Source organism: Periplaneta americana, chromosome 4 (genome assembly GCF_040183065.1).
Source record: "Periplaneta americana isolate PAMFEO1 chromosome 4, P.americana_PAMFEO1_priV1, whole genome shotgun sequence".
Taxonomy (NCBI): Eukaryota; Metazoa; Arthropoda; class Insecta; order Blattodea; family Blattidae; genus Periplaneta; species Periplaneta americana.
The window spans coordinates 159,511,737-159,536,322 of NC_091120.1; the positions used below are offsets into that span (position 1 = coordinate 159,511,737).

Here is a 24,586-nt window from a genome sequence, read left to right on the forward strand (position 1 = left end):
GTAAATTTGGAGAATTGGCAAAACTGAGGGACAATTCTTTAAATGTTGAATTCTCCCATTGTTCCCCTGTTATTGTTTTTCATCTCATTTATATTGAAATGGTGAATAAAGAATAACAATTACAAAATATATATTTCTTCCAGATCAGTGTTCCTATGTCAGTAGAATTTGAAGAATTGGCAAAGCTGAGGGACAATCCTTCTGATGAACAGGCTAGTAAGTATGTCAGTCTGTTGATATTGTTATTACATGTTGTGTTATAAGATGTAATTGGCATCGATGTAACTCAGTCAGCTAAGGTGCTTGCCTGTCGATCCGGGGTTGCACTCGGGCGTGATTACCTGCTTGGGTTTTTCCGAGGTTTTTCCCAACCATAAGGCGAATGTCATGTAATTTATGGCGAATCCTCGCCCTCATCTTGCCAAATACCATCTCGCTATCACCAATCTCCTCAATGCTAAATAACCTAGTAGTTGATATGGCGTCATTACATAACCAAGTAAAAAAAAAAAAGAGATGTAATTTTTAATTATGTTGTTTTTGTTGTTGTTGTTGTTGTTGTTTTCTAATGCCAGGCATTTGACAATAAAGTCATTTGACCTCTTGCACTCCAATATTTTTCAAAGATATTGTCATGGTTAGCCACTGACGCACAGATTTTGAGATGTTATGAATCCATTTCTTGATTTGAGTTTGCCAATCTAAATGCAGCTACAGACGATTTGCGTGGTAAATCGGGAATTAACGTTAAATGGCAAGTTGTAGCCGATTTAAGTGAACACCATATTTTAATGTTTTGGTGGCTACTTCATTCACACACAACCCCCAGAATGTCTGGAGGACCACTCCTGCTGTTGGTCGACGGGTCCACTGGACCTAGTTGGGAGATCTTGTTGATCACCAACTTTCCCTCCTTAAGCCACTGGAGGACGATTTTAGTGCCATAGCAGGTCAGCACTAGGAACAGAAAAGTAGGAAGAGTAGGAAGGAAAGTGAAATGAACCCCTAGGCCTCGAATGCTCTAATACTGTCGGGGTCGAATAAAGTAAGAGTTCAGTCAGAGAACTGGATAGGAAAGGGTAAAGAGATAATTAGGTATTGAATAGAGGAAAATTATACCAAATTCGGTCATTAACTCATCAAGCTGACCAGTGCTAATTGATGAATAGCCCCTTCCTTTAGTTCAGCTTGTAAAATTATGCTTACTAACAGCTGCACCACGGGAAGGTAGTGATGGGACATTGGGTATTTGTCCAGGTTGGTTCCTTAAAGCCTTCAATGGGAAGGATTAATGGCTCTCCCCCCTGTATTTGACAAATACCGTTTTGCAACCAATTTTTAATTATTTAAGTCTTCTTACTCTTTTCTATTCTTAAAGTTGTTTGATGTTATTGCAGACATGGTGGAATTCACAGATGAGGAAGGTTATGGAAAGTACTTGGACCTGCATGAATGCTATGAGAAGTATGTCAACCTCAAAGGCATTGAGGTATGTATTCATGGCTAGTGAGAAAGACAGATACAGTGCGACATCACATTCTTAGTCTTAACATGGCCAACATTGAACGAGTTTATAAGTAAATGTATGTTTAACATGAGTTTAATGTAGCAATTCCTTTGTATTTTGAAACTTTGAACATGTACAGTAGCATGCAAATTAATCCGAACACGATATATTTTTACATTTTCTGTCATTGTTGGCCTCACAGCTGCTCATACCGCTTTAATTGTCATCTGTAGTACGTGTAATTCCATTGTTGAAGGTCTGTCGTTATTATTTTTTTTATAATATGTGAAATTTTGCCTCTCGTTTTGTACTTATAAGCATTTCGGTTGTGTTGAAGACTTAATACTGCAATCCTGTGTACATTCTGTCATCTTCACAAATGGATACAACTCCACGAAAACGGTCTAAAATTATAACATTAGCAGAGCATTCTTCTATGACACAGAGGCAAATTGCTGCAGAATGTCACATCGGTTTGGCTACTGTTACAGTAATTCGATCATAAAACGATACAGGGAGACTGGATCCATCACACCCCAGAAAAAAGGAAATTGTGGCCGGAAAAGGAAGACTTCACCTGCAGATGATCGTTTAATTGTCAGGAAAAGTAAATTAAATCCTAGACTAACTGCTGTTGACTTAACCCGCATTTTAATGGCTACCACTGGGGCGAATATTCACGTCACAACAGTGTGGCGTAGGCTTTTGGAAGCTGGACGAAGGGCTCGTAAGCCTATTAAGAAGCAACTGCTAACCCCTGTTATGTGCAAAAAAACGCTTAATGTGGGCAAAATTACATCAACACTGGACAGTGAATGACTGGAAGAATGTACTTTTTTCCGATGAGTCTCATTTCGAGGTCCACGGCCACCGTGTTTCTTACGTATGGAAAGGATCTGAAAAAGTAACTGCAGCTCATCTCCAACAAGCACCCAAATACCCCCCTAAAGTTTTGGGGTTGTTTTACACATGAAGGGCCTGGAGCATTAATACCTATCAAGGGAATGATGAATTCTGACAAATATATTTGCTTATTGGAAACCAGAATCATACCCCAGCTGCATAAATCATTTCCGGATGGCAGAGGTGTGTTCCAACAAGACCTGGCACCATGCCATACGTCTCGAAAAACTACAGAATTCTTCAACAAGAAGAATATTGAGGTACTCCCCTGGCCAGGCAACTCACCCGACATCAACCCCATTGAGAACTTGTGGTCAATTTGCAAAAGAAGAATGCAAAAAAAGGATTGTTCTACAAAGGAGAAGATGATTTCTGCCCTCATTGGTGTATGGTTTCGCGATGAAGAAATGAAGAATATTTGTGGGAAATTAGTGGAATCCATGCCAAATCGTCTCAGAGCTGTTATTAGGAACAAGGGAGGCCACATAGATTACTGAGGTATGTCTTAGATCCTTTTTTTATTCCGTTTGAGTGTTTTTGCATAAGTAATTACGTTGTTCAGATTAATTTGCATACTACTGTATTTATATTAGGCGATTGTCACGATGGCCATGACTATACTGAGACAACCATGTGACTCTGATTCGTGCTGTAGCCTGTCTTTCTCATTAGCCACGTGTGTATTAGTGTGACCTCACTGAAAAATAAACCACTGAAATTATAGTAGTAGTGGCAGTAGGACTAGTAGTAGTACGAAATGTCACCCAAAAGTTCCCATTTTAATGTGTGTACATAAAACGGAAAAAGTGGGCAAAACTTAAGGATGGTTATATCAACATGGATCCAGAAATCCTTGGTTTCTGAATAGAGCTTGGAACTACTGTGCCGTTTCTTTTCGGCACACTACCTTTTATTTCCATTTTCTCTTTTTTCTTTCTATCCTCGTTATCTTTCCGCCTTTGTTTTAGTTCTTCTTACTCTTCATAGATGGCTTACTTCCTCTCCTTTTTCTGTCTTATCGTCAGTTATTATTTTGTAATAGCGTCCATTGATTGGTTAAGACCGAGGGGCCAGTTATTATTTTTCGCGGGGCCAGTTAATATTTTTGTAGTAGGGTGAGTCGGCATCGGACCTTCGTTGAGGAATGTAGAGTAGAGTCAATGGCGAGCCTTCGAGTAGGAAGGGTGTAGACGAGTGAAGTCTGGAAGTATGACTCGTTCAGGAAAGAAGTGTAGCAGCGAGGTTTACTAGGTGGAAGTAAAGCCGGGTCTACAAACAGTTAGTACCTTTGAGGAAGGACGTGTCGTATACGGGAGCCGACTGTTAGAGTGACGCCAGGTCTGGAAATAGTTAGAATGTGGTAACCATGGTTATCGTTTGCTAATAATCGCGATTGGGCCGTGAGGACGAATATTCTAATATTGCGAGTGTCGTAATTGTATAAACATCGAACTGGGTTCGAGAATCTTTCAGGGAAGAGTGCAGCTAACTTGGACTAAGTAACGGCGATATTAGATTTGTGTTCGTTTATTTCTAGCTGTGATTTGACTTTTGAACGAACTGAAAACTTGAAGCAGTGTGGGTTATGTGTGAGTTACTTCTACGAGTAAGATGGCAACAATGTGCAGTCTTTACGAATGTAAGGTAACAAGCTATTTCCTTTATTGATGTTATTTCTCAGTTATGAACATTTTACTGTGAAGAAGCAGCAACGTTATTGTTTGGTGTGTATATTCTCAATAAATGTTTTATTGAGAGAGTGTGTGTTGTTACTCAACTACCTTGACAAGCAGATTTCCATCCCGATCATAACGTTTCATGGCAGGGTTATTTCTGTACTTTATTACAACCAACAAGACTAGATAGGCCGAGAATGCCTTAGTATGATCATAGTGCATTCCAGTTCGTTTGTTTGCTGGAATTATTATGTTGTATTCTGTTTACATCTTCTTAGATGAACTATTTAAAATGTCTTCCTCCTGGCTGAATATAGGCGACCTTCGTCATCTCATTGACATCCAAACATGCTTAGTTTCCACGCTCACTAGACCTCAGTCTATTGCACTTCTTTCTGTGGGAGCACTTAAAGTTATTGGTATATTCCACTTCTATGTTTGATAAAGGAACTCCCTGACAGCAGATTCTGCAAGGTTGTCAGATAGTAAGAACTATGCTAGGAATTTGGGAGCATGTTTGGATCTCAATGAGACAACGAACTGTAGCTTATATTTAAGCTGGAGGTCGACATTTTGAACAGTTCGTCTAAGGAAATTTAAACAGAATTCATCGAAATAATTCCAGCAAACAAACGTACTGGAGTGCAGTTATCATACATGCAAGCCATACTCAGAAACCAAGCATTTCCGGACGCATATTGATAATAGATTGGTACATAAGTTTGTAGCATTCTTCTGTACTTTCATTCATTTAATAGTACTATAGTGACACAGCTACCATAGCAACAAAAAACGCTACTAATTTATGCATGAGGGCCCTATACCTGAAGTTTTGTTCACTTTTTCGTTGAAGTAGATGCTCCCTGAATATTATCTACCGTAGTTGCCTTCAGAATATCAAGAATCCCTTTAGAATACCATTACTTCTCATGAATTGAATGTCCTGAAAATCCTTAGTCATTAGTGTCAGCACCACTTGTGATTTCAGTCTGCTGAGTTAACTCTGTGGCAGTGTATCTGCCTCCAGACTAGATGGCCAGGGTTCGAATTCTGGTGGGGTCAGATGTTTTACAAGTAAAATTTCTACCTCAGGACTAGGAGAGATTGCGGTGCACAACTTCTAATCACTAAATTGTGTACCAATATGCCGGGATTAAATCCCAGATCTCTCCGCAATGCATATGAAGGGAAGGCATATGTCACTGTTGATAGTGATTTGTCCGTCAGTTGGGGACGTTAAGCCTGGCGGCCCCCTTGGTACTCTTCGACAGGAGTAGGCTACATGCCAGCACCTGGTTTCCCCTTCCCCCTTCCTCACATTCATCTTCGTCCTCACCCATTTCCTACACTATACTTACACGAACACTTAAGATACACTCACCCTAGCACATGACATAACTCTTCACAGATACTCCATGCATAACATGGCCCGCCGAAGTGGTGTGCAATTTGAAAATGGGTCGCAGTCCTGCCATCTATCCCGAATCACGCAAAGTGAAGTTGATAGGCATTTGTGATTTCAGTGCTCATTTTGTTACCATATCTGGCAAGTAGGGGATGAAGGATGATTATCATGTCAGAAGCTACTGTACAGAAAGAGTTGTGGGTCTTCACTTTGCCTTGTTGAAGGAACCTGTGTGCTCTACATTTCCATATTTTTAACAGAGTCATTTGTACTCATAACACTGAATTAATAGTCTTGTACGATACTATCAAGATTTCTTATTGACCTGTACAGAAGGTGGACTACATCACATATCTCACAACATTCGATCACCTGTTTGACATACCAAAAGACCGCAAGAACTCAGAGTACCGCAAATACCTGGATGTGCTGCTGGACTATCTGCACAACTACTTGCAGAGGGTCCGACCTCTTTTGGACCTGAACACAGAGCTAGAGGGCGTGCAGCGTCAGTTTTACACCCAGTGGGAGGCTGGAACATTCCCAGGCTGGCCGGTAAGCACAGTTTGTGAAACTTTCTTCAGATGGCATTTATGTCTACAACAGAGTTCATGTTGTATTTCATCCAAAAAGATAGGAATTTACCCACAGAGATTACAAGGTTAGGTATGCATAGAGTGTTCATTGTATGCACGAGAAACATATCCCCATTCAATTCTGTGATACAAAACACATTTCAGTTGTAACCTGGCCATACCTCAGGCTTCATGTCATGAATTACATAATGACAGTCTAAGCATGGCTAACCTAAAATCCTCATGTTGTGGTATAAATTCCTACCTTTATTCATCACGTAGGAGTTTGTTCTCTGTAAATAAAGTAATTTAATTAAGTTATTCTTTATTCCTAATGTTTGTCTGTAGTGAAATTACGAGGCACGTCCATAAAGTAACTTTCCCACTCGTTCCACAGCTAGCAAACCATATGTTGCGCGAAGTGACTGCTTGTGGGCTATTCCATATGAAATCGATCAGTTAAAAACCTCGCATTTTTTTATACTCTAATTTTTTCCCTACTTATACAAGGTGCTGAGGGGAGTGCATTTTCAAAAATGTACTATCGAAAGTCAAATCGTTTTCGTATTATTGAGCGAAAAATTTAGCGTATATTATAAAAACAAGCCTCTTTCAGCGCTCAGAACTCTGGAACCATTTACTGCAGAACATTGAACGAGAGCTTATTTTGAAGCTGACATTTGGTAGGTTATGTTAAGAAGTAATCATTTTTTATTGTACACAGACAGACAGATAATCTGATTTTACTTGCTTTTAGGCTTTTTGGCCATTTGTAAACATGTAAAAAAATATTGAGAAAAAACTTTGCATTATTAAGAGGGATTCGGCATTGTTTCCTTAGTGGCACGACAATAAGTTTCGAGGATATTAAATAACTGGCTGAGAGCTGAAGATAAGCAAGCATTGGGCGTCATTTTACTCCTGTGTTTATGAAAACTTGTGATAAAGCTAGTCCAGCCATGACTGCTAGACGACACATCACACGTTTGTCTCCTGCCTTGCTTGTCTCGACTACCTCCTGTCTCACAGTCAGCTGGTTAGTTCACGCTCATACTATTTATTTTCTTTATTTGATATTTTCAATACTTTCTTATCAACATACCACCAGTAAAAAATATGTGTTTATTTGTACTTTCAATGCGGAATCTATCCATATATTTTAAAAATATTTTTTCATGGCCAAAGTCGTCTTAATAAAAAATCTAAATTTCTCCATTTCGATAAAAAGTAAGAAAAACTGTTTACATGTCAATATAAACTTTAACTTCTCAGCATCAAAATAAACCATGATTTTGATCATTGGGTGAAAGGGTTTCGGAGCCACAACAGTTTAAAGTTGCTAATTTTATGAAAATACGATAAATTTAAATATTATTAATTTAAACACTATTAAGTTCTGATGCTTCAAACTTTGCACAAAGCATTATATCACAATTGTCTACGGACAGAAAAAGTTTCATTGTATTTAAAAATTGCAAGGTCAATTTTCTCTATATTTAGGTCGATTTGAGATGGAATAGCCCATGTACATGATAGAGTAATGTCCTGGCATGGCGCATGTGCTAGCAGAACTTCTTGAGTGTTCTCAGTAGCTTCGTTGCATTGGTTGAAGATGGGCATTCCTACTTCAGCTCCTGCCGAGTGTGAAGTGCGGTCAGTGATAAAGTTTTTGAATGCACAGGGCATAGCGCCGATTAAAATTGATCGTCAGCTGTGCCAAGTCTATGGGCCTAACATCATGAGCAAGCAGATGGTGCGTTGCTCCGCAAGGTTGTCTGTGATGATGGTTGACCTTCCACTGTGCTCCTCGTCATGCACATTTTGGTGTCCTGCTGAAAATTGTCTGCAGTAGCAACGCACCATCTGCTTGCCCATAGACCTGGCACAGCTGATGATCAATTTCAATCGGTGCTATGCCCTGTGCATTCAAAAACTTCATCACTGACCGCACTTCACACGGTGGGAGCTGGAATAGGAATGTCTATCTTCAACCAATGCAACGAAGCTACTGAGAGCACTTGGGAAGTTCCGCTAGCGCATGCTCCATACCAGGACATTACTCTGTCACGTACATGCAGTCGCTTCGATCAACATATGGTTGCTAGCTATGGGACGAGTGGGAAAGTTACTTTATGGACGCGCCTCGTGTCTTTAAAAACCCGCTACCTAATGTGTATGTAGTGAGTACCTATCTTGTTTGATATCTTCAATGCGCAATCTTTTATTTTTCCAGAGTGAGATGTCACTCCCCCTCCTTGCCTGCCAAGCATAGAAAGTTATATTTCAAATTACTCTAAGGAAAAATCTTGTTTATAGTTGTGTCATACAATACTTTTATATCGTCTGTTTACAATCAAAACACATTAAGTCAGAAATACCGTATTTGCTCGCGTAATTTGCGCCCCCGCGTATTTTGCGGACCCTAATTTTTAAGGGATTATTTTGAACTTTATTTTTGCTCCGTGTATTTTGTGCACACATTTTACGTACATATTTTTTTCAGTGTAGTAGGGATTATGTACATATTTTTTTCAGTGTAGTAGGGATTTTCCTTCCCTACAGTCCATCGTAGGTCATTCACCAGCAACGAAGTACCTGCTTCAGAAAGAAACCCCAAAGTCCCGCTACTTTAACAATGCTTGTCCTTGGTAGAGACAAGTTACCGGTATAGAAAATTAGCCCTACCGTAAATACTTACCTATACATATACTAATTGAGATAAACTCAGAACAGGACCTCTTATTTGAAAAATCCGCATATTTTACGCACCCCAATTTTTCAGTGGCCAAAGTTAATTAAAAAGTGCGCAAATTACGCGAGCAAATACGGTACTACTTCTGAGAAAAAGACGTATATAATGCACAAAATGTGTGTGTGAGAAGATTGTGAACCCGAGACTGCCCAACTTCACAGAGAAATTGCTTGATGTGAAATGTATAATGCAATACAATGATTTAATAAATTTACATATGGGCTCTGTGGTATTCATTTGCCAATTGCATGTTACATATGAGAAAATAATGTGTTCTTGTAATAAAATTGCTTTCATTTATGGAAAATGTTATATTTAATTCTGGTCACTTCCCTCTACCTTTCCACCCACTTACAGCTTGAAGAAACATAATTTCTACTGCTTGTATAGAGCAACCAAAATCTGATTACTGACATGGGAAATGTGAGTTTTTGTTACCATACTTTTCTTTACAACATCCCCTGGACTTTGACCTACAAACTTGGAATATTGGGAGAACACACCAAACTGTATGACAAGCTGACAGACTTACATGTTACTTACGAATGTATAGAGTTCTTACTGGTTCTGAAATAATAGAGTTTGTTCTGAATTGGATTGCAGAAAGAAACAGGAAGTGCATTGACACACGTGGGTGCTCATCTGGACCTTTCTGCATTCTCATCATGGGAAGAACTGGCTTCATTGGGTCTGGATCGTCTCAAATCCGCCCTTATGGCTTTGGGGCTGAAGTGCGGAGGGTGAGACTAGCATTTCCATTTTTTTTTTAAGTGGATGAAATCTCCAACCTTACATATCTCAAAAATCAGTTACTATGGTTAAGATATCATCAATTCGGCTTTTGCCTTTTGTTGGAGAAGGAGAGAAATTGGCCAGAAGATCATAGTGAAACTTTAGTTAAAAAATGAGGTTATAACAGAATATATAAATATATATTACAACATTAAGATACATGAGTCATATGTGGAGAGTAAGAGGAAGGCGGTATATAGAAAAGATTGCTGGATCTATAGTGAAAGACCTGCTCTTGGGCAGAACACAATGAATGCATACATATACAGAGGAGTCCCTTCGTTTTTCATAAATGGAGGTAAAAGTAAAAACTATTAGCCAATCAAAGATCATTTAATATATTTGTATGGTCCACACCTTTGGAATAACGGTCAGCACGTCAGGGTTCGAATCCCAGTCGGGGCAAGTTACCTGGTTGAGGTTTTTTCTGGAGTTTTCCCTCAACTCCATACGAGCAAATGCTGGGTAACTTTCGGTGCTGGACCCTGGACTCATTTCACTGGTATTATCACCTTCATTTCATTCAGATGCTAAATAACCTAGATGTTGATATAGCGTTGTAAAATAACCCAATAAAATAAAAAAATACATTTGTATGTACATACTGTGTACTATGTTATTGGTCTTTTGTGCTCACCCCTACCTCGGCGATGCAACCACTGCGAGTGATAACCTCAGTATCTTGTAGATAGAGGACGTGGTGTAAGCAGCTGGGTGAGTACAAACACTGTACTTGAGTACAAACACTGTACTTGTCTTTAAGTGTTGGAGGGACCACACAGCAGATTCCCTACAAGTTTCAACTTAATTTTTTGTCTGAGTAAATGTATTATGAAGAGGTATCAGTCTAAATTACTTAAAAAGTATTTTTGTCGTTAATGTTAAAACATTTATTTTATTTAGAGGAGTTACCACTGTAAATTATTTACTCCTATATTTGTATGTGTTGCTAATAAATCGTCTCATATTTGTATGTGTACAGTAGTGGCAAAAAAAACCGGACTGACCGTTGTAGCTGATTTCAGAGCCTTGTTCACTCCAGAGCACGATAGACCGGTAACTAAGACTTTCGTGGTTCGAATCCTGCCTGGGAAGGAAACTTTTTTTTGTTCCTTATTCAAATTTATTCCCAATACTTTTCGATTGCAACAATATTTTACTACTTAATTAACTTATTATTCCCAGAATATGAATTTTATCAACAATCGAAAAGTATTGGGAATAAATTTGAATAAGGAACAAAAAAAGTTTCCTTCCCAGGTAGGATTCGAACCACGAAAGTTTTAGTTACCAGTCTATCGTGCTCTGGAGTGAACAAGGCTCTGAAATCAGCTACAAGGGTCGGTCCGGTTTTTTTTGCCACTACTGTACATATTTAGATGCTGAAATAATTCTTATTTAAGTTTGTATCTTCATGTATAAGTGAAAATAAATTTCTTCTTCTTTACTGTATCTTTTGATGACAACGTCGAGCATGAGCAAAGCGATTACCTTATCAGTAACATATTGAGTGGTGTTCCTATAATGGGAGGAGTTAGCCAGCCTTTCCAAATTAGCTGTTTCTATAACAGAAGATTCCAACAGAGGGACTCCACTGTATATATGTGTGTGCATATAACAAAGAACATCACATTGCCAATGCAGAAAACATTCATATCTTAGGTGGGATTTGAACCCATTAAGCTACGGTTTGTCTACAGCAATCATCGCCGGACGCACATCGTCAGTGATTATAAATGCTGGCGATGATCATCAGGAAGTGGTTTCTTTATCAGCATACATCGCTGTCAATTCTCATTTGTTTTCCTGCCATAACTCGATTCAATATTTCTACATGGCCTTCTCTAAATATCTATTATTGAACATGTATGCGGCGATGTGCATCCTGAATTTGCTTCAGAAGCAATCTCCAGCGATCTGCTTCGCGTCCGACGATCTACGTTGGCCATCATCGCTGTAAAGAAACTGTGCGCATTCATTTTAACTCCTAGCAACTCGGGCGACAATCACCAGCGATGTGCGCCCGGCAATGATCGCCGTAAACAAACTGCAGTTTAACAGTTTCTCCCAAACAGTATTACAGTTGTGCTTTTATTTCTCACTAAAGATTTTCTTAATTTCTGTAATCATGTTAATTTTTGTGCAGAAGTAAAAGAGTCATAATACTCGTGACAGTAAAATTAAACAAAACATTGTATATTTCATTTGGGAAAGTATGTCATACAAGTGAGAAGAAATTAATTAAAAAAAAACAAATGTTAGCACTTATTAAAAGGTTTTATTGTATTGCAGAACACTGGAAGAGCGAGCTCAGAGATTGTTTGGTACAAAAGGAAAGAAATCGCTGGATCCATCTCTGTTTGCTAAGAACAAGCCAGGCAAGGTTGGACGAGGCAAGGAGAGTGAACGTCAGCGTGAAATTGCATCACTTGAATCTCAGGTGTATAGGTGAGTTCTGCATGTAATGTCATATAATCAAATAAATTTTCTAAACAGAAGTGAGAAGATAAATAAAATAAGGGATAACAAAAATAATGCCTGACCCTATACTTACTTACAAATGGCTTTTAAGGAACCCGGAGGTTCATTGCCGCCCTCACATAAGCCCACCATTGGTCCCTATCCTGTGCAAGATTAATCTAGTCTCTATCATCATATCCCACCTCCCTCAAATCCATTCTAATATTACCAAGTTACCATAGCAGCGAAAAACGCTACGAACTTATGCACCAACCCAATATTACTGCTTGACCATGGCAGTAATAGTTTGAAGTAAGGTAGACCAGGGTAATTGTAAACACTTTTCACTGATTTCAAATATATTTCAACATTACACAACCCTCAGTAACGGTAAGCATGACAAAGAAACATTGTGTATTTTTAGATCTTTCTCTTCCCTGAAAATGGGTTTAAAATAATGAAGTTGACTTTTTTTCATCTTTTAATTGCTAGTTTACATTTACTCTTTTGAGAGGGGGGTTATTGTGCACACCAATTTTCGCACGGGCTAGCAGAAACTGAATATTTTTTGTTCTGTTTTAGAAGAAAGAGCTGTACTCCTTCCAACTCCAATTTGGTCACTGGTACATTTCGTCCCTTTAACCTATGATATATGACGATATAGGAACTCAGTACCTCTCCTGAACTTCACGATAACTGTAATTACTATGTTTCACATCTGTGACAACGCTCTCTAAATTCTCTACAGTGTAGTTGGGTGGGGGTCTCTTTGATTACTGTGAAAAGTACGAAATGTAACCATAGTAAAACATGTTTACAATTACCCCCAAGCAATTAAAACTATGGGGCAAATGTAAACACGTCATAATTTAATGAACTGAGGTTATGGGAGATCTCATAATCATTGTAATAAATGTTAACTACTATACATTACTCATAAAAACAACATATTCTTAAAAAAATAGTACTGTACGTTTACTTACAATGCCAAAAATGAAGGTGAAGCAAAATTCGACCCTCCCAAGTACTAACATTGTAACTCAATTTTTTATGGTTTTGAGTTAGCCTAGTTGATATGGTCTTAAATTGTTTCTTTTTCTTCCAGTACTATCATTGTAGCTCTAAAGCTCTCCAATCGTATGTAAAATCTTATTGTTACTCTACATATCTGTATACACTAATTTACACAAATCTACATACTTAGACTTCAACAAACAAAATTTGATAACTCAATCTCAAGGGAAAAAAAGGAACAGTTAATTTCCGATTTACCACGCAAATTGTCTGTAGCTGCATTTAGATTGGCAACAGGCCATGATTGTTTGGTCAAACACCTGCATAGAATTGGAATATATCAGTCCCCTAACTGCCCATTGTGCAACTCAAACCAAGAAATGGATTCAGAACACCTCAAAATCTGTGCTTCAGTGGCTGAAAAATATTGGAGTGCAAGAGGTCAAATGACTTTATTGTCAAACGCCTGGCATTAGAAAACAACAACAACACTAATTTACACGATCATTTTAAAACTTCATTTGCTTCTCCTGAAAAATGTAAGAAAGTGAGTTACAATGTTAATATTTGTGAGAGTCGAATTATTTCTCAACTTTTTTTTGTGGACTCTTATAAAACATTCGTTCACAATTAAGCAGTTACTCCTATTTGGCGCCAAACTGCTTTGTAGGTTAGACAACATGTTAATTTAAAAATTTCCCGAATTAAAATTTTTATATTGACAATTTTGTATTTCTCACAGCATTTGTTTACAATTATCCCCTGTTTACAATTACCCTTATCTACCTTACTAGAAATTATTTTTACGTAATTTGTCCCATTATTGCACCATATACTTGTATTTTGGTCGTTTTTTGGGTGATATCCACTGGTTTTGAGTTTATTATTCTTGTTTTCGACTTCACAGGGATCTGTATTTTTCGAATGGGGTGATGTGTCAGTATGGTTTGTGAACAAAAATTTCGCCCAAAAGTGGGTCGCACATTAAAAAATTTGGGAGTAATTGTACTAATGTGTACCTGTACTGATGTATGGAGCTTATTTCTTAATTATTGCAGGTTCACAGAGTTGCTGTCGGAACAGAGAAATGCCACAAAGGAGAACGTGCAGAGAAAACAGGCACGAACTGAGGGTGAACGTGATGATTCTGATGCAGAAGCCAGTGCAAGTGAATCAGAGGATGAAGATGATACTGACGTGCCTTACAATCCCAAGAACCTGCCTCTGGGTTGGGATGGCAAGGTCAGTATTAGCTACTTTCTAATCACAGCATTAGGTCTATACTAGGGTGACCAGATTCCCAAAATAAAAAAAAAATAAAAAAAAAAAAAGGGACACTTATTAACGTTGACATCAATCAACATTTTATGTAAACATTCATTATTACTTGTATTCAGTGAGCAATAAGGTCCAGTTTTATTTATTTTAAAGTAATAAATACTACACTTTACAGTAACTAGGCTATAGGCCTAATAATTATATATAATAGAGTAGCATGAATACTTGGCTTACGTCATTGTTAACAATTTTTTTATATTTCAATTAGTCTGGATTAATTAGATTAAATTATCTGTTTAAAAATACTTCAGGTTAATTCGGCCTTATAGTATATCCATATCACTGTATTCTGAACTTGTTTCATAACAAAATTTTTTGCCTCATATTACCTTTTAACTACTGTATTTTAACATTCTCCATGAAGATGAACTGTACAATCAACATCATATTTCTCTGGTGAGTGAATTTGTTCTAGAAGTGTTGGCCTTTCCTTCAGGAAACTATGGAAGTCCATGCAAGACACATTTTTGAAATGACATTTTGTGATTAACATTGCCTTTATTGAATTCATTACAGCAACATCTGATGGAAACAGTATAGAATTAATCATTCTCTTAAGTGATTATCAAAAAAAAATAAATAAAATAAAAGAAAAGGAAATATTTCAACAATAATTCACAGAAACGGGATGCCATTTTTTAAAAACTGAACATTTGACATCTGGTCACTCTAGTCTAGATAAGTTTTGATCTTGGAAAGAAGCAACATAAGAATTGGTATGGGCTTATTAATGGGGCATTTTATATACTGTCAGAAAACACATGGAATCTTGTGCTGGAAACCCTAAGTGTAGGCTTCATGGTCTGGAAGAGACTTCCTGAGTCATTAAACCTCTCAAGATGTCAGTTGTCACCAAAATTAATCCTCAAAAGATATAATTTTTTTAATATCATGTGTATGGGACACAGAATGCCATGAAAAGGAATTGCGAGGTAGTTTCCTAAACAGTTAAGTTTTAATTAATTCTGTTAACAGTTAAAAACATTGGGTGCATTGGGACTGTAGTGATAAGGACTGATATGCCCCACTTCTGGTTCCATTTTGTTTCCATTCTATTGAATTTTTATCATATGTGACTTAATGTGATCTGTAACTAGTATTCTAGAGTTTGCTATGTTGTTGCAGCCAATCCCCTACTGGCTGTACAAGCTGCATGGGCTCAACATCAGCTACAACTGTGAGATCTGTGGAAATTACACGTACAAAGGCCCCAAAGCCTTTCAGCGCCACTTTGCCGTAAGTTGGACACTCATTTATTTTCCAATTGTGCTACTTGTTTGTCTTTTTTTTTTCTTTCTCTTCCTCTTCCTCCTTCTTTTTTATCTTTTCCTTTTTCGTCTCTTCTGTACTATTTTTCGCCTCTTTCTCCTGCCTATTTCCCCTCGATTTCGCCTATTCAAAGTTCTAGCGTAGTCAGGGCCATAGAGAGTCAAAATGGGCCCCCTGGCTAAGATTCTACAGGCTTCCCTTTCAAACGATACCGGTATAAGAGTATTGAGAACACTTGTATGTGAAATAGCATAGGCCTAACACTGAACAATGCTTTTTAATCTTTTATTATGGACGTTACGAAAGTGAACAAATATTTTATGCTAATCTATTCTCTATTGTTTATTTTAAATATAGACACACACACTAAGTCACTAACTTACATTTTAGGAGAACATTACTTTTAAGAAATTACAGGGAGCTTTTCTTGCCTTTCAACTCGCAAAATAGTCTATTATTTCTTCAAAGTCCAACTCTCCTGCAAGACTGCTTTCCAAAGCTAAGGTGCCGTAAAGACATTCAGGAGTAGAAAGAAGAGTTTGTAAGTTATTCTTAAAGTTTACTGGTTGAATAGACTAATTAATTCTAAGATCCCGAGGGAGTTGCCATTCCTGGGATCACCAATAAGGTGGGTATCCCCTCTCAGTGACAAGCCTCTTTCACCTAGAAACAGAATAACATCCAAAATACGGATTAAAATCTTCCTCCAATTGTCCACTTCATTCTTAAAGGTTTTAGAATGTAACATATCAACTACTAAATCCTCACTTAAAAGTTTCTCCAAGCCCCGCCACTCTAGATAACATGCCTTATGTCTAGCACTATTTTTATGTGTAGATAATGTATCATAGAGTCTCTTCCACCAGTAAAACCTCCAAGAGAACATAATACTGAATGTGCAACTTGCTGAAGATACGGCAGTCAGTCTCTTGGTACGCTTTCTCCATTTTTCAAGGTGCATTGCAGAATACAATGAGAAAATAAATTACTATCCATGTCACATAGAAACTCTTTGGGGAGTGATTTAAGCCCACGAAGAACTACTTCTTGAATCAACCAAGTAGAAAACTGCAAATTTTCTAGTGTCCCGATGTCAAAATCAAAAGGTCTAGAGGTTGCTGCCCATGATGTTATTGGTCACGGGGAGAGGCTACTAGTGGAGCAAGAAAAATCTGATCGTGTTGTATTTATTGATTCGGAACGTTCATTAGATCCTGATTTTACTTCGTCTTCATCTTGAATGTCTTTTCTTGGATCCAAAGATTAAATTTCCACTTCCTCTTCACACATTGTAGCTTTCTTCAACACAAAACCAAAGCTTTCAAATGTTCTCTGTTTATTCTTGGACAATTCTTCTTTCGTCTCCTTCTCCTTTCTTTTCTGAGTACCATATTTATGAGGATAACTCAGCCACCGGTGTAGCTCAGTCGGCTAAGGTGCTTGCCTGCCGATCCGGAGTTCTGCTCGGGTGTGGGTTCGATTCCCGCTTGAGCTGATTATCTAGTTGGATTTTTTCCGAGGTTTTCCCCATCCATAAGGCAAATATCAGATAATCTATGGCGAATCTTCGGTATCATCTTGCCAAATATCATCTCACTATCACCAATTTCATCGACGCTAAATACAGCGTTGTTAAATAACCAAGTAAAGAAAATGATAACTCAGGATCTGCAAACAAAATTGATTAAAACATTAACATACACGGTTGTCAGCTTCCGAACAAGCCAACCAAACGACTTCTAGTCTGTGTGTGGCGTGGAATGGAGATGGAACAAGCGTGTACTATCTATCGTAGTATAGGACTGTTTTCCTGGTAAATGCCATGCCCAATGCAATGGTTTCACTTTGATTCGTGTGTGTAAAAATGTCGCAAAAATTAAATAATACTATTACTTCCAGTTTTACATTTTAATTAATATCTATATACGAGGAAGAGTAAAAAAATAACCTTAATAATTGTTTTATTAATTGAATATGTACAATAAGACTACAAACACTTCATCACTTTTCAACATAGTATAACAGAAACACTTGCATTGAACATACTGGGGACTATGTTGAAAAGTGATGAAGTGTTTGTAGTCTTTTTGTACATATTCAATTAATAAAACAATTATTAAGGTTACTTTTTGACTCTCCCTCAGCATGTTACCCGGGCCCCCAGGATACAGCCATGCCTTCCATACCCTCTCACCGGGCCTGAGTGTAGTGTAGTATAGTGCTAGAAGTAACACTTTGTGTTCTGAGGCCATGCTCCAGCATGAAACCAGGTGGCCTGGGTTCGAATCCCGGTCGAGGCAAGTTACCTGGTTGAGGTTTATCCAGGGTTTTCCCTCAACCCAATATGAGCAAATATTGGGTAACTATCGGCACTGGACCCTGGACTCATTTCACTGGCATTATCACCATTTCATTCAGATGTTAAATAACCTGAGATGTTGATACAGTGCCGTAAAATAACACACTTAAAAAAATGCTTACTGTGCACCAGAGAAGAGGACATGGAGATGGAGCACCTGGCTAATTGTGAAACTCTTAGGACATTTGTGGACCTTCCATCAAAATATTGGGAAGCAAGAAGGCTGATGACTTCATTGTTAAATCCAGAGCATTACACACACACGCACACGCACACACCCCCCTCTCCCTCCCTCCCTCCCTCCCTCTCCCCCTCTCTCCCTCTCCCCCTCTCTCTCTTTCCCCGCCCCCCGTGAATTCATCTCGCAAAAATCGTATTATTCTATCACCATTTGCACCATTACCAGATAACTTATGAGTTGAACAGTGTCATTAAATAATCAGTCTAAATAATCTTTTTCTCATCTCTCTTCTTCGTTTTCTTTATCTTTTCTCCCTTCATTTTGTTTCTCTTCCTCTTTTCTCTTATTCCTCCTTTGAATTGAATTGAATTGAATTGAATTTAAATGAGCAGTGCTGTGGCAGCCATAGCATGCTATCTGTTCATGGAGATTTAGTAATGAAATTATTATTATTTAAAATTTTGCACCGAGATTTGTTTTCAGTAACTTTTTTATTATTGTTTTAATATTGTCCATTTATAATTTTCCGTGATTAATGATTTTGCTGAATAATACAAAATCTCAGAATGAAATCTTCGTGGGATTGTGGTTCTTTTCTTTGCCAAAAAGTCTGGTCTGCATTTTCATTTCCTTGTAATCTGTAATAAGAACGTGTCCATTGTAAAGCAACTAAACTAACAACGACCATTTCTGAGGATGACCCATAAATAGGTCGAAACATGTAAACGAGGTACATTGAAGTTTAACACAGGAAAGTCTCATCATACATATTCCCAACTATTTTTGTCTGTTTTTTTAGAAACTTAATATTTCTATATAAATTTCTCTCGCACTCTTCTGATGTCAAGTGAAAGAGTAGCCTGAATTGCAGATTTTGAACCACAAAGTACGGATACCTTGGTAAATTAATTGTTACAGACCGATATTCACCATTGTAATGTTTAGAGTGTGCCCCTACTGTAAGATAAAGAGAAAAAAAGGTCCTAATAAGTACCTGCTACAGCAATATTATTTCGTTTGCAGAAATCCATCTGTTGTAAATGTGTAACCGCTCTGATTTTGGATATTATGTATAGCTATAGCTTCTAATGCTTGTAATTTCATTATTTGTAGTTTCATATAATATATATTATATACCTTCTCTTCTATTATTTTGTATTCTATTCTATCACTTTTTCTCCTCTTTTAATGACCTAACTGCTTTTAACATTAGGTGTGTAATGCTGTCATTATGAAATTATGTGCTTCGGGCACTTCACCAAACTTACACAGGTGCCATAGAATTGGATTTTATCCAAAAAGTAATTTTCACATTATGTGTGCATTGTTTGTTTATAATATGTCTTCTGTTTTATTTATTAGGACCTAACTACTTAATAATTTGAACTGTTAGGTATTTACTTTAGCCTGGTTGTTGCTGTGAGACATTAAGTACGTTATGAACTGGGGAAGATTAGTAATAACTGTCGTAATGTATAATCTTTATGTAAAAATGTCTATAGTGCTCTAATCTGTTTTGTATTTTGTTGGCAGGAATGGCGGCATGCCCATGGCATGAGATGTTTGGGCATTCCAAATACAGCGCATTTTGCCAATGTTACACAGATTGAAGATGCCCTGGCATGTAAGTGTGTTCTTTGTTTTCTTGAAATAGTTTTTCTTTAGATTTATAATTATCTTTTTTTTGTGTGTGTGCATGCATGCAAAGTTGTACAGACCTCGGCTAGTATCACTTTACACACACTTTCGTCATATATGGAAAACTGTGACAACTTTTCGTATTGTTTGCTTAAGAAATTTGCCATCTAAAATCAGAAAAAATGATCAATTTTCTAAGAAACATGTTGTAGAACTTACGTTTCTTGGTTTAAGATTCTATTCCACTACAACACTATATATTATAATGTTTCAAAATGTTTTGTGGTGTTTCACATTTTGCATTTGTTTATGAAGTAGGCTATATCTGTCAGAGTATCCTTTACTGGACTTTAATAATAATAAAAAATTTGGCGATAATTCGAGATGTTCAGTATTTTGCAGAAGTTTGTACATTAATTACTGTGAATTATTGGGGGTCGACTGTATATGAACTGTCAAAAGGAGACTACAGTTGTTTATGCCATACAAATCGCATTGGAATGTTACCAATTTTCATTTGTGTTATAGCAGTTTCCTTGCATGCCTCTTGACCCAGGATACGAGGATTTGATCCTGGGTTGAGGATGATTGATTTCTAGATGGAAAAATTTCAGATGAGGAAGAAAACCCAGTCTAGAAGATTTATTGCATGTAAAACATCACGGCACTTTATACATGAAGAAAAGTTGTTGTTTTCTAATGCCAGGCTTTTGACAATAAAGTCATTTGACCTCTTGCACTCCAATATTTTTCAAAGATATTATCATGACCAGCTACTGAAGCACAGATTTTGAGGTGTTCCGAATCCATTTCTTGGTTTGAGTTGCACAATGGGCAGTTAGGGGACTGATATATTCCAATTCTATGCAGGTGTTTGGCCAAACAATCATGGCCTGTTGCCAATCTAAATGCAGCTACAGACGATTTTCGTGGTAAATCGGGAATTAACCGTGGATTTTGGTGCAGAGAATTCCATTTTTTCCCTTGGGATTGAGTTATCCAATTTTATTTGTTGAAGTCTAAGTATGTAGATTTAATAAATCTCTTCACAGAGTAATATGTACATTTTGTAACAGGTCTGTAAGTAGCAGTGCTGCCCTTCTTTGCTAAACCATCCACATTCTCGTTTCCCAGGATTCCACAATGGGATGGTATCCATTGGAATACAATTCTTTTATTGAGTGATATTAATTGAGAGAGCATTTTAGTTATTTCTGCTGTTTGAGATGAAGGTGTGTGTTTAGAGACGATTGATAGAATAGCTGCTTTGGAGTCTGACAATATAACTGCATTCCTAAATTTATTGATGTGGTATAGAAGATTCCTGAGACATTCACTTATTGCAATGATTTCACCATCAAAACTTGTTGAAGAAAAGTAAAATTCTATATTCAGACTCTCACTTAACTCCATTTTCATGGCACATAAGTTGGATAAAAAGTAATGGCAACACTGCTGTTACGTGACGATGGTGCGTTCAAGAGCTGCCAGCTGTGCGGACATGAACAAGGACTGTTAGATGAGTTAGTGCAGCCAGCGGCGACAGTACTCTGTCAATCTTCTGCAGTGTGTAGAACGTTGACTTTGATGGGGATAGTGCGAGCTCCCTAAGACCATGTTTACAAAACTAGAGCAACGTTCCTGGATCAAAATTGAAGAGGTCGTAGTGCACAAGAATGTTTTCAGGAACCGTGTGAAGCATGTGGCGATGCAGCGTTGCCATATCGCACAGTGGCACGATGGGTTAAAGCGTTTCGGGAAGGCCTTGTTGGAACTGCTGTGAAGGTGATGTTCATTGTGGCGTATGACTTTGATGAGGTAATACTGCACCACGCTCTACCTCCAAGGTAGACGGTAAACGTGGACTACTACTGCAAGTTCCTGCACCTTCGTCCAGCCCTCAGGAGAAAACGACGACACTTCGGGGTACAGAACCCCATCATTCTTCATGATAATGCAAAGAGTCATACCGCTGCTGCTGTCAAGGACCTCTTGCACCGCTGGCAATGGGAGATTCTGGAACATTCTCCGTACTCACCCAATATGAGTCCATGCGATTACGATCTCTTTGCCAAAGTGAAAGAACCACTGCGAGGGACGCGGTACAATACCAGAGATGAACTTATCCGTGCTATTGGGCAGTCAATACGGAACATCAACAAAGATGGACACGCTGATGGTGTACGACGCCTTCCAAACATTTGGAAAAAGGTGATAAATAAGGGGGGCGACTATATTTAAGATACGTAAATGTTGTACCCTTGTGAATAAAGCCATGTCAGAAATATCGAACTGTTGCCATTACTTTTTATCCAACCCATGTAATCGGATGTCACCCCAGTAATCTTTCAGGAGATCTCTATTGAAAAAGAGTGCAAACATATTGATTCAGAGTCTTGCTGGTTCATAACCATGCATGAAATGATTCCACAGCAGCACTAGTATGACTTGCACAAATTGGAAACGATTATCTTAAATTGACAGGGGAAATATTAGTTAACTCATATCGAAAAACATTCAGTCCATTGATGACAACTGTAGAAGAGAAGAGAGATGGAATTAATAGCCAGAGAAGTCAGTGAATAGCAGCAACAATTTCACAATATCCAAGCAGTTTTTAAGTTTTAACAGCTGTTATGTGTCGTCTTTCATAAATATAAACATAGGAGTTTCTCTACATGTTATTTCGGGAAATAATTTAGGCTTTTCCTTTTTCTGTGGTTGCAATTTACTATTAACTTAGTCCTCTTTGAATTTGCAGTGTGGGAGAAATTGAAGAGCCAAAAGCAAGGAGAACGATGGCAACCAGAACAGGAAGAAGAGTACGAAGACTCACAAGGAAATGTGGTAAATCGCAAGACATACGAGGATCTGAAGAGACAAGGTCTCCTGTAGTGCACAAGACAAGCTTTTATCCGAGGGAACAGCTTCTCTTTGACAAGTGAGAAAATAGAACAGTGCAGTGTCAGTAGGAGGAGATTGTATGGGTGAAAATTTAACTCATATCATTCCACCGTCTTTTAAATTTATATGATATTGGTCGGAGAAAGGTTAAAAATAACAATTTTTCTTAATTTATTGTTGCTTCAGTTTTTACCAAAGCCTCATTTCATGTACAAATATCAATAGTGTTTTTACACCTATTGAAGTTACACATTGAAGTAGTGTACAGCAGTGGTTCCCATAATGTGGGTCGCGGCCCCCTGTGAGGTTGTGTAAATAGTGCGGAGAGCAGTTGCGAGATGATTTAGAAAAATGATTGTTTTTTCCGTGTATTCTTCATTTGTATTAATAGTTCGAAGTACTACAAATGATGTTTAACTAATATTTAGTGTCAGTGTTACATCTACACTTCGACTTTCGCCATTCTTTGGATGATAATCACTGGTTTTGAGTAATTGTATTATCATTTATTTTACATGGACATTCATTTTTTGAATGGGATTAATTATGGTAGTGGGAGTCGCAAACTAAAGTGGGTCATGCCTTCAAAAAGTTTGGGAACCACCAGTGTACAGAATTGTGACTGAAACCTGCCATTAGAGGACTAAGTAGTGAATTCAAAAGTAGGGGCATTTGTATGAATTTTGTGTTGATTCTGTTCATTTCCTAGGAGCAGGAGTTTTGTCAAGTGATGTGGCGTCTGGCATGTGTTTACTGTGAGCAGGCTGAGTTGTCCTACACATATATTGTAAGTTGCTGTGCTTCACTTTGAAGTTTCCTCTGTCCATCCACACTGCAGGTATGGCTGTAGAACAGTACTGGAAGATAAGTATTTGTGTGTATGCGTATATTGTCAAAGATTTTTATTGTGTGAGTTGTCTTACAAATACATATACATTAATACAAATTCTCATAAGTATCATCTCTCTTGCTCTCTCTCCCTCTCCCTCCCCTTCTCCTCCCTCCCCTCTCCCTCTTCCTCTCCTTTTCCCCCTTTCCCCCTTACTATTTCAGCATGTCTCAAACTGTAGGATGGATTTAAAATTAAATGTTATGTTTTATTTAACGATGTTCGCAACTGCCGAGGTTATATCAGCATTGCGGTGTGCTGGAATTTTGTCCCACACGAGTTCTTTTACATGCCAATAAATCTACTGCCATGAGCCTGTCTCATTTAAGCACAGTTAAATGCCATCGATCTGGTCTGAGATCGAACCTGCAACCTCGGGCATAGAAGGCCAGTGCTATACCAACTACGCCAACCAGGCCAACGGATGGATTTTGTTCATATTTACTTTGTATGAGTCAGCTCATCCATAATGACTCGTATGAAATGTAACCATTTGTATTTATAAAAAAAATATTGACAATGGTGACAGTAGCAATATATTGCTTTCATTTATGCATTTGTATCAGCCTGTTGATGTCTTTTACCAGCAGGCAGAGTACCATGGAAAAGTTTACATCACATATTATGGTAGTTTCTTTGGTATATAATACTAATACACAAATTGTTTTTCTTCTTTTTTTATTGTTAAGATCCTTTGAAGCAAGAATCTTACATTTCCTAAACATAGTGGCATGCTGTACATGGAAGGCAAGGGAAGCATTACTTACCCTGCTCATAAAACAAAAAAGAAGAAAATATTACACAAATTATACTGTATTTTAATTCTGAGAACTATCTATCTTCGTAGTGTATCCAGCTATTTGCTGACAACACGTGTTCCATTCATTCATTCGTTCATTCATTTATTTTATTCCATAGATCTTA

General features: G+C 37.8%; 1 protein-coding gene across 2 annotated transcripts in view; it reads left to right on the forward strand.

The window, feature by feature from the left end:
- The window catches only part of noi (splicing factor 3a subunit 3 noi), a 130,752-nt gene extending 107,021 nt beyond the window's left edge, over positions 1-23,731 (forward strand). The window contains exons 5-14 of one of the 2 annotated variants that reach the window (XM_069824225.1): positions 144-216; positions 1,398-1,489; positions 5,825-6,046; positions 9,422-9,558; positions 11,903-12,058; positions 14,143-14,326; positions 15,548-15,658; positions 19,765-19,855; positions 22,631-22,810; positions 23,483-23,731. In XM_069824225.1, coding sequence (XP_069680326.1) covers positions 144-216; positions 1,398-1,489; positions 5,825-6,046; positions 9,422-9,558; positions 11,903-12,058; positions 14,143-14,326; positions 15,548-15,658; positions 19,765-19,855; positions 22,631-22,764 — 1,200 coding nt within the window. In that variant the 3' untranslated portion in view covers positions 22,765-22,810; positions 23,483-23,731. Of the gene's footprint in view, positions 1-143; positions 217-1,397; positions 1,490-5,824; positions 6,047-9,421; positions 9,559-11,902; positions 12,059-14,142; positions 14,327-15,547; positions 15,659-19,764; positions 19,856-22,630 lie in introns of both variants that reach the window. The other variant, XM_069824224.1, reaches the window with a different exon arrangement.
- The last annotated feature ends 855 nt before the right edge of the window (positions 23,732-24,586 follow it).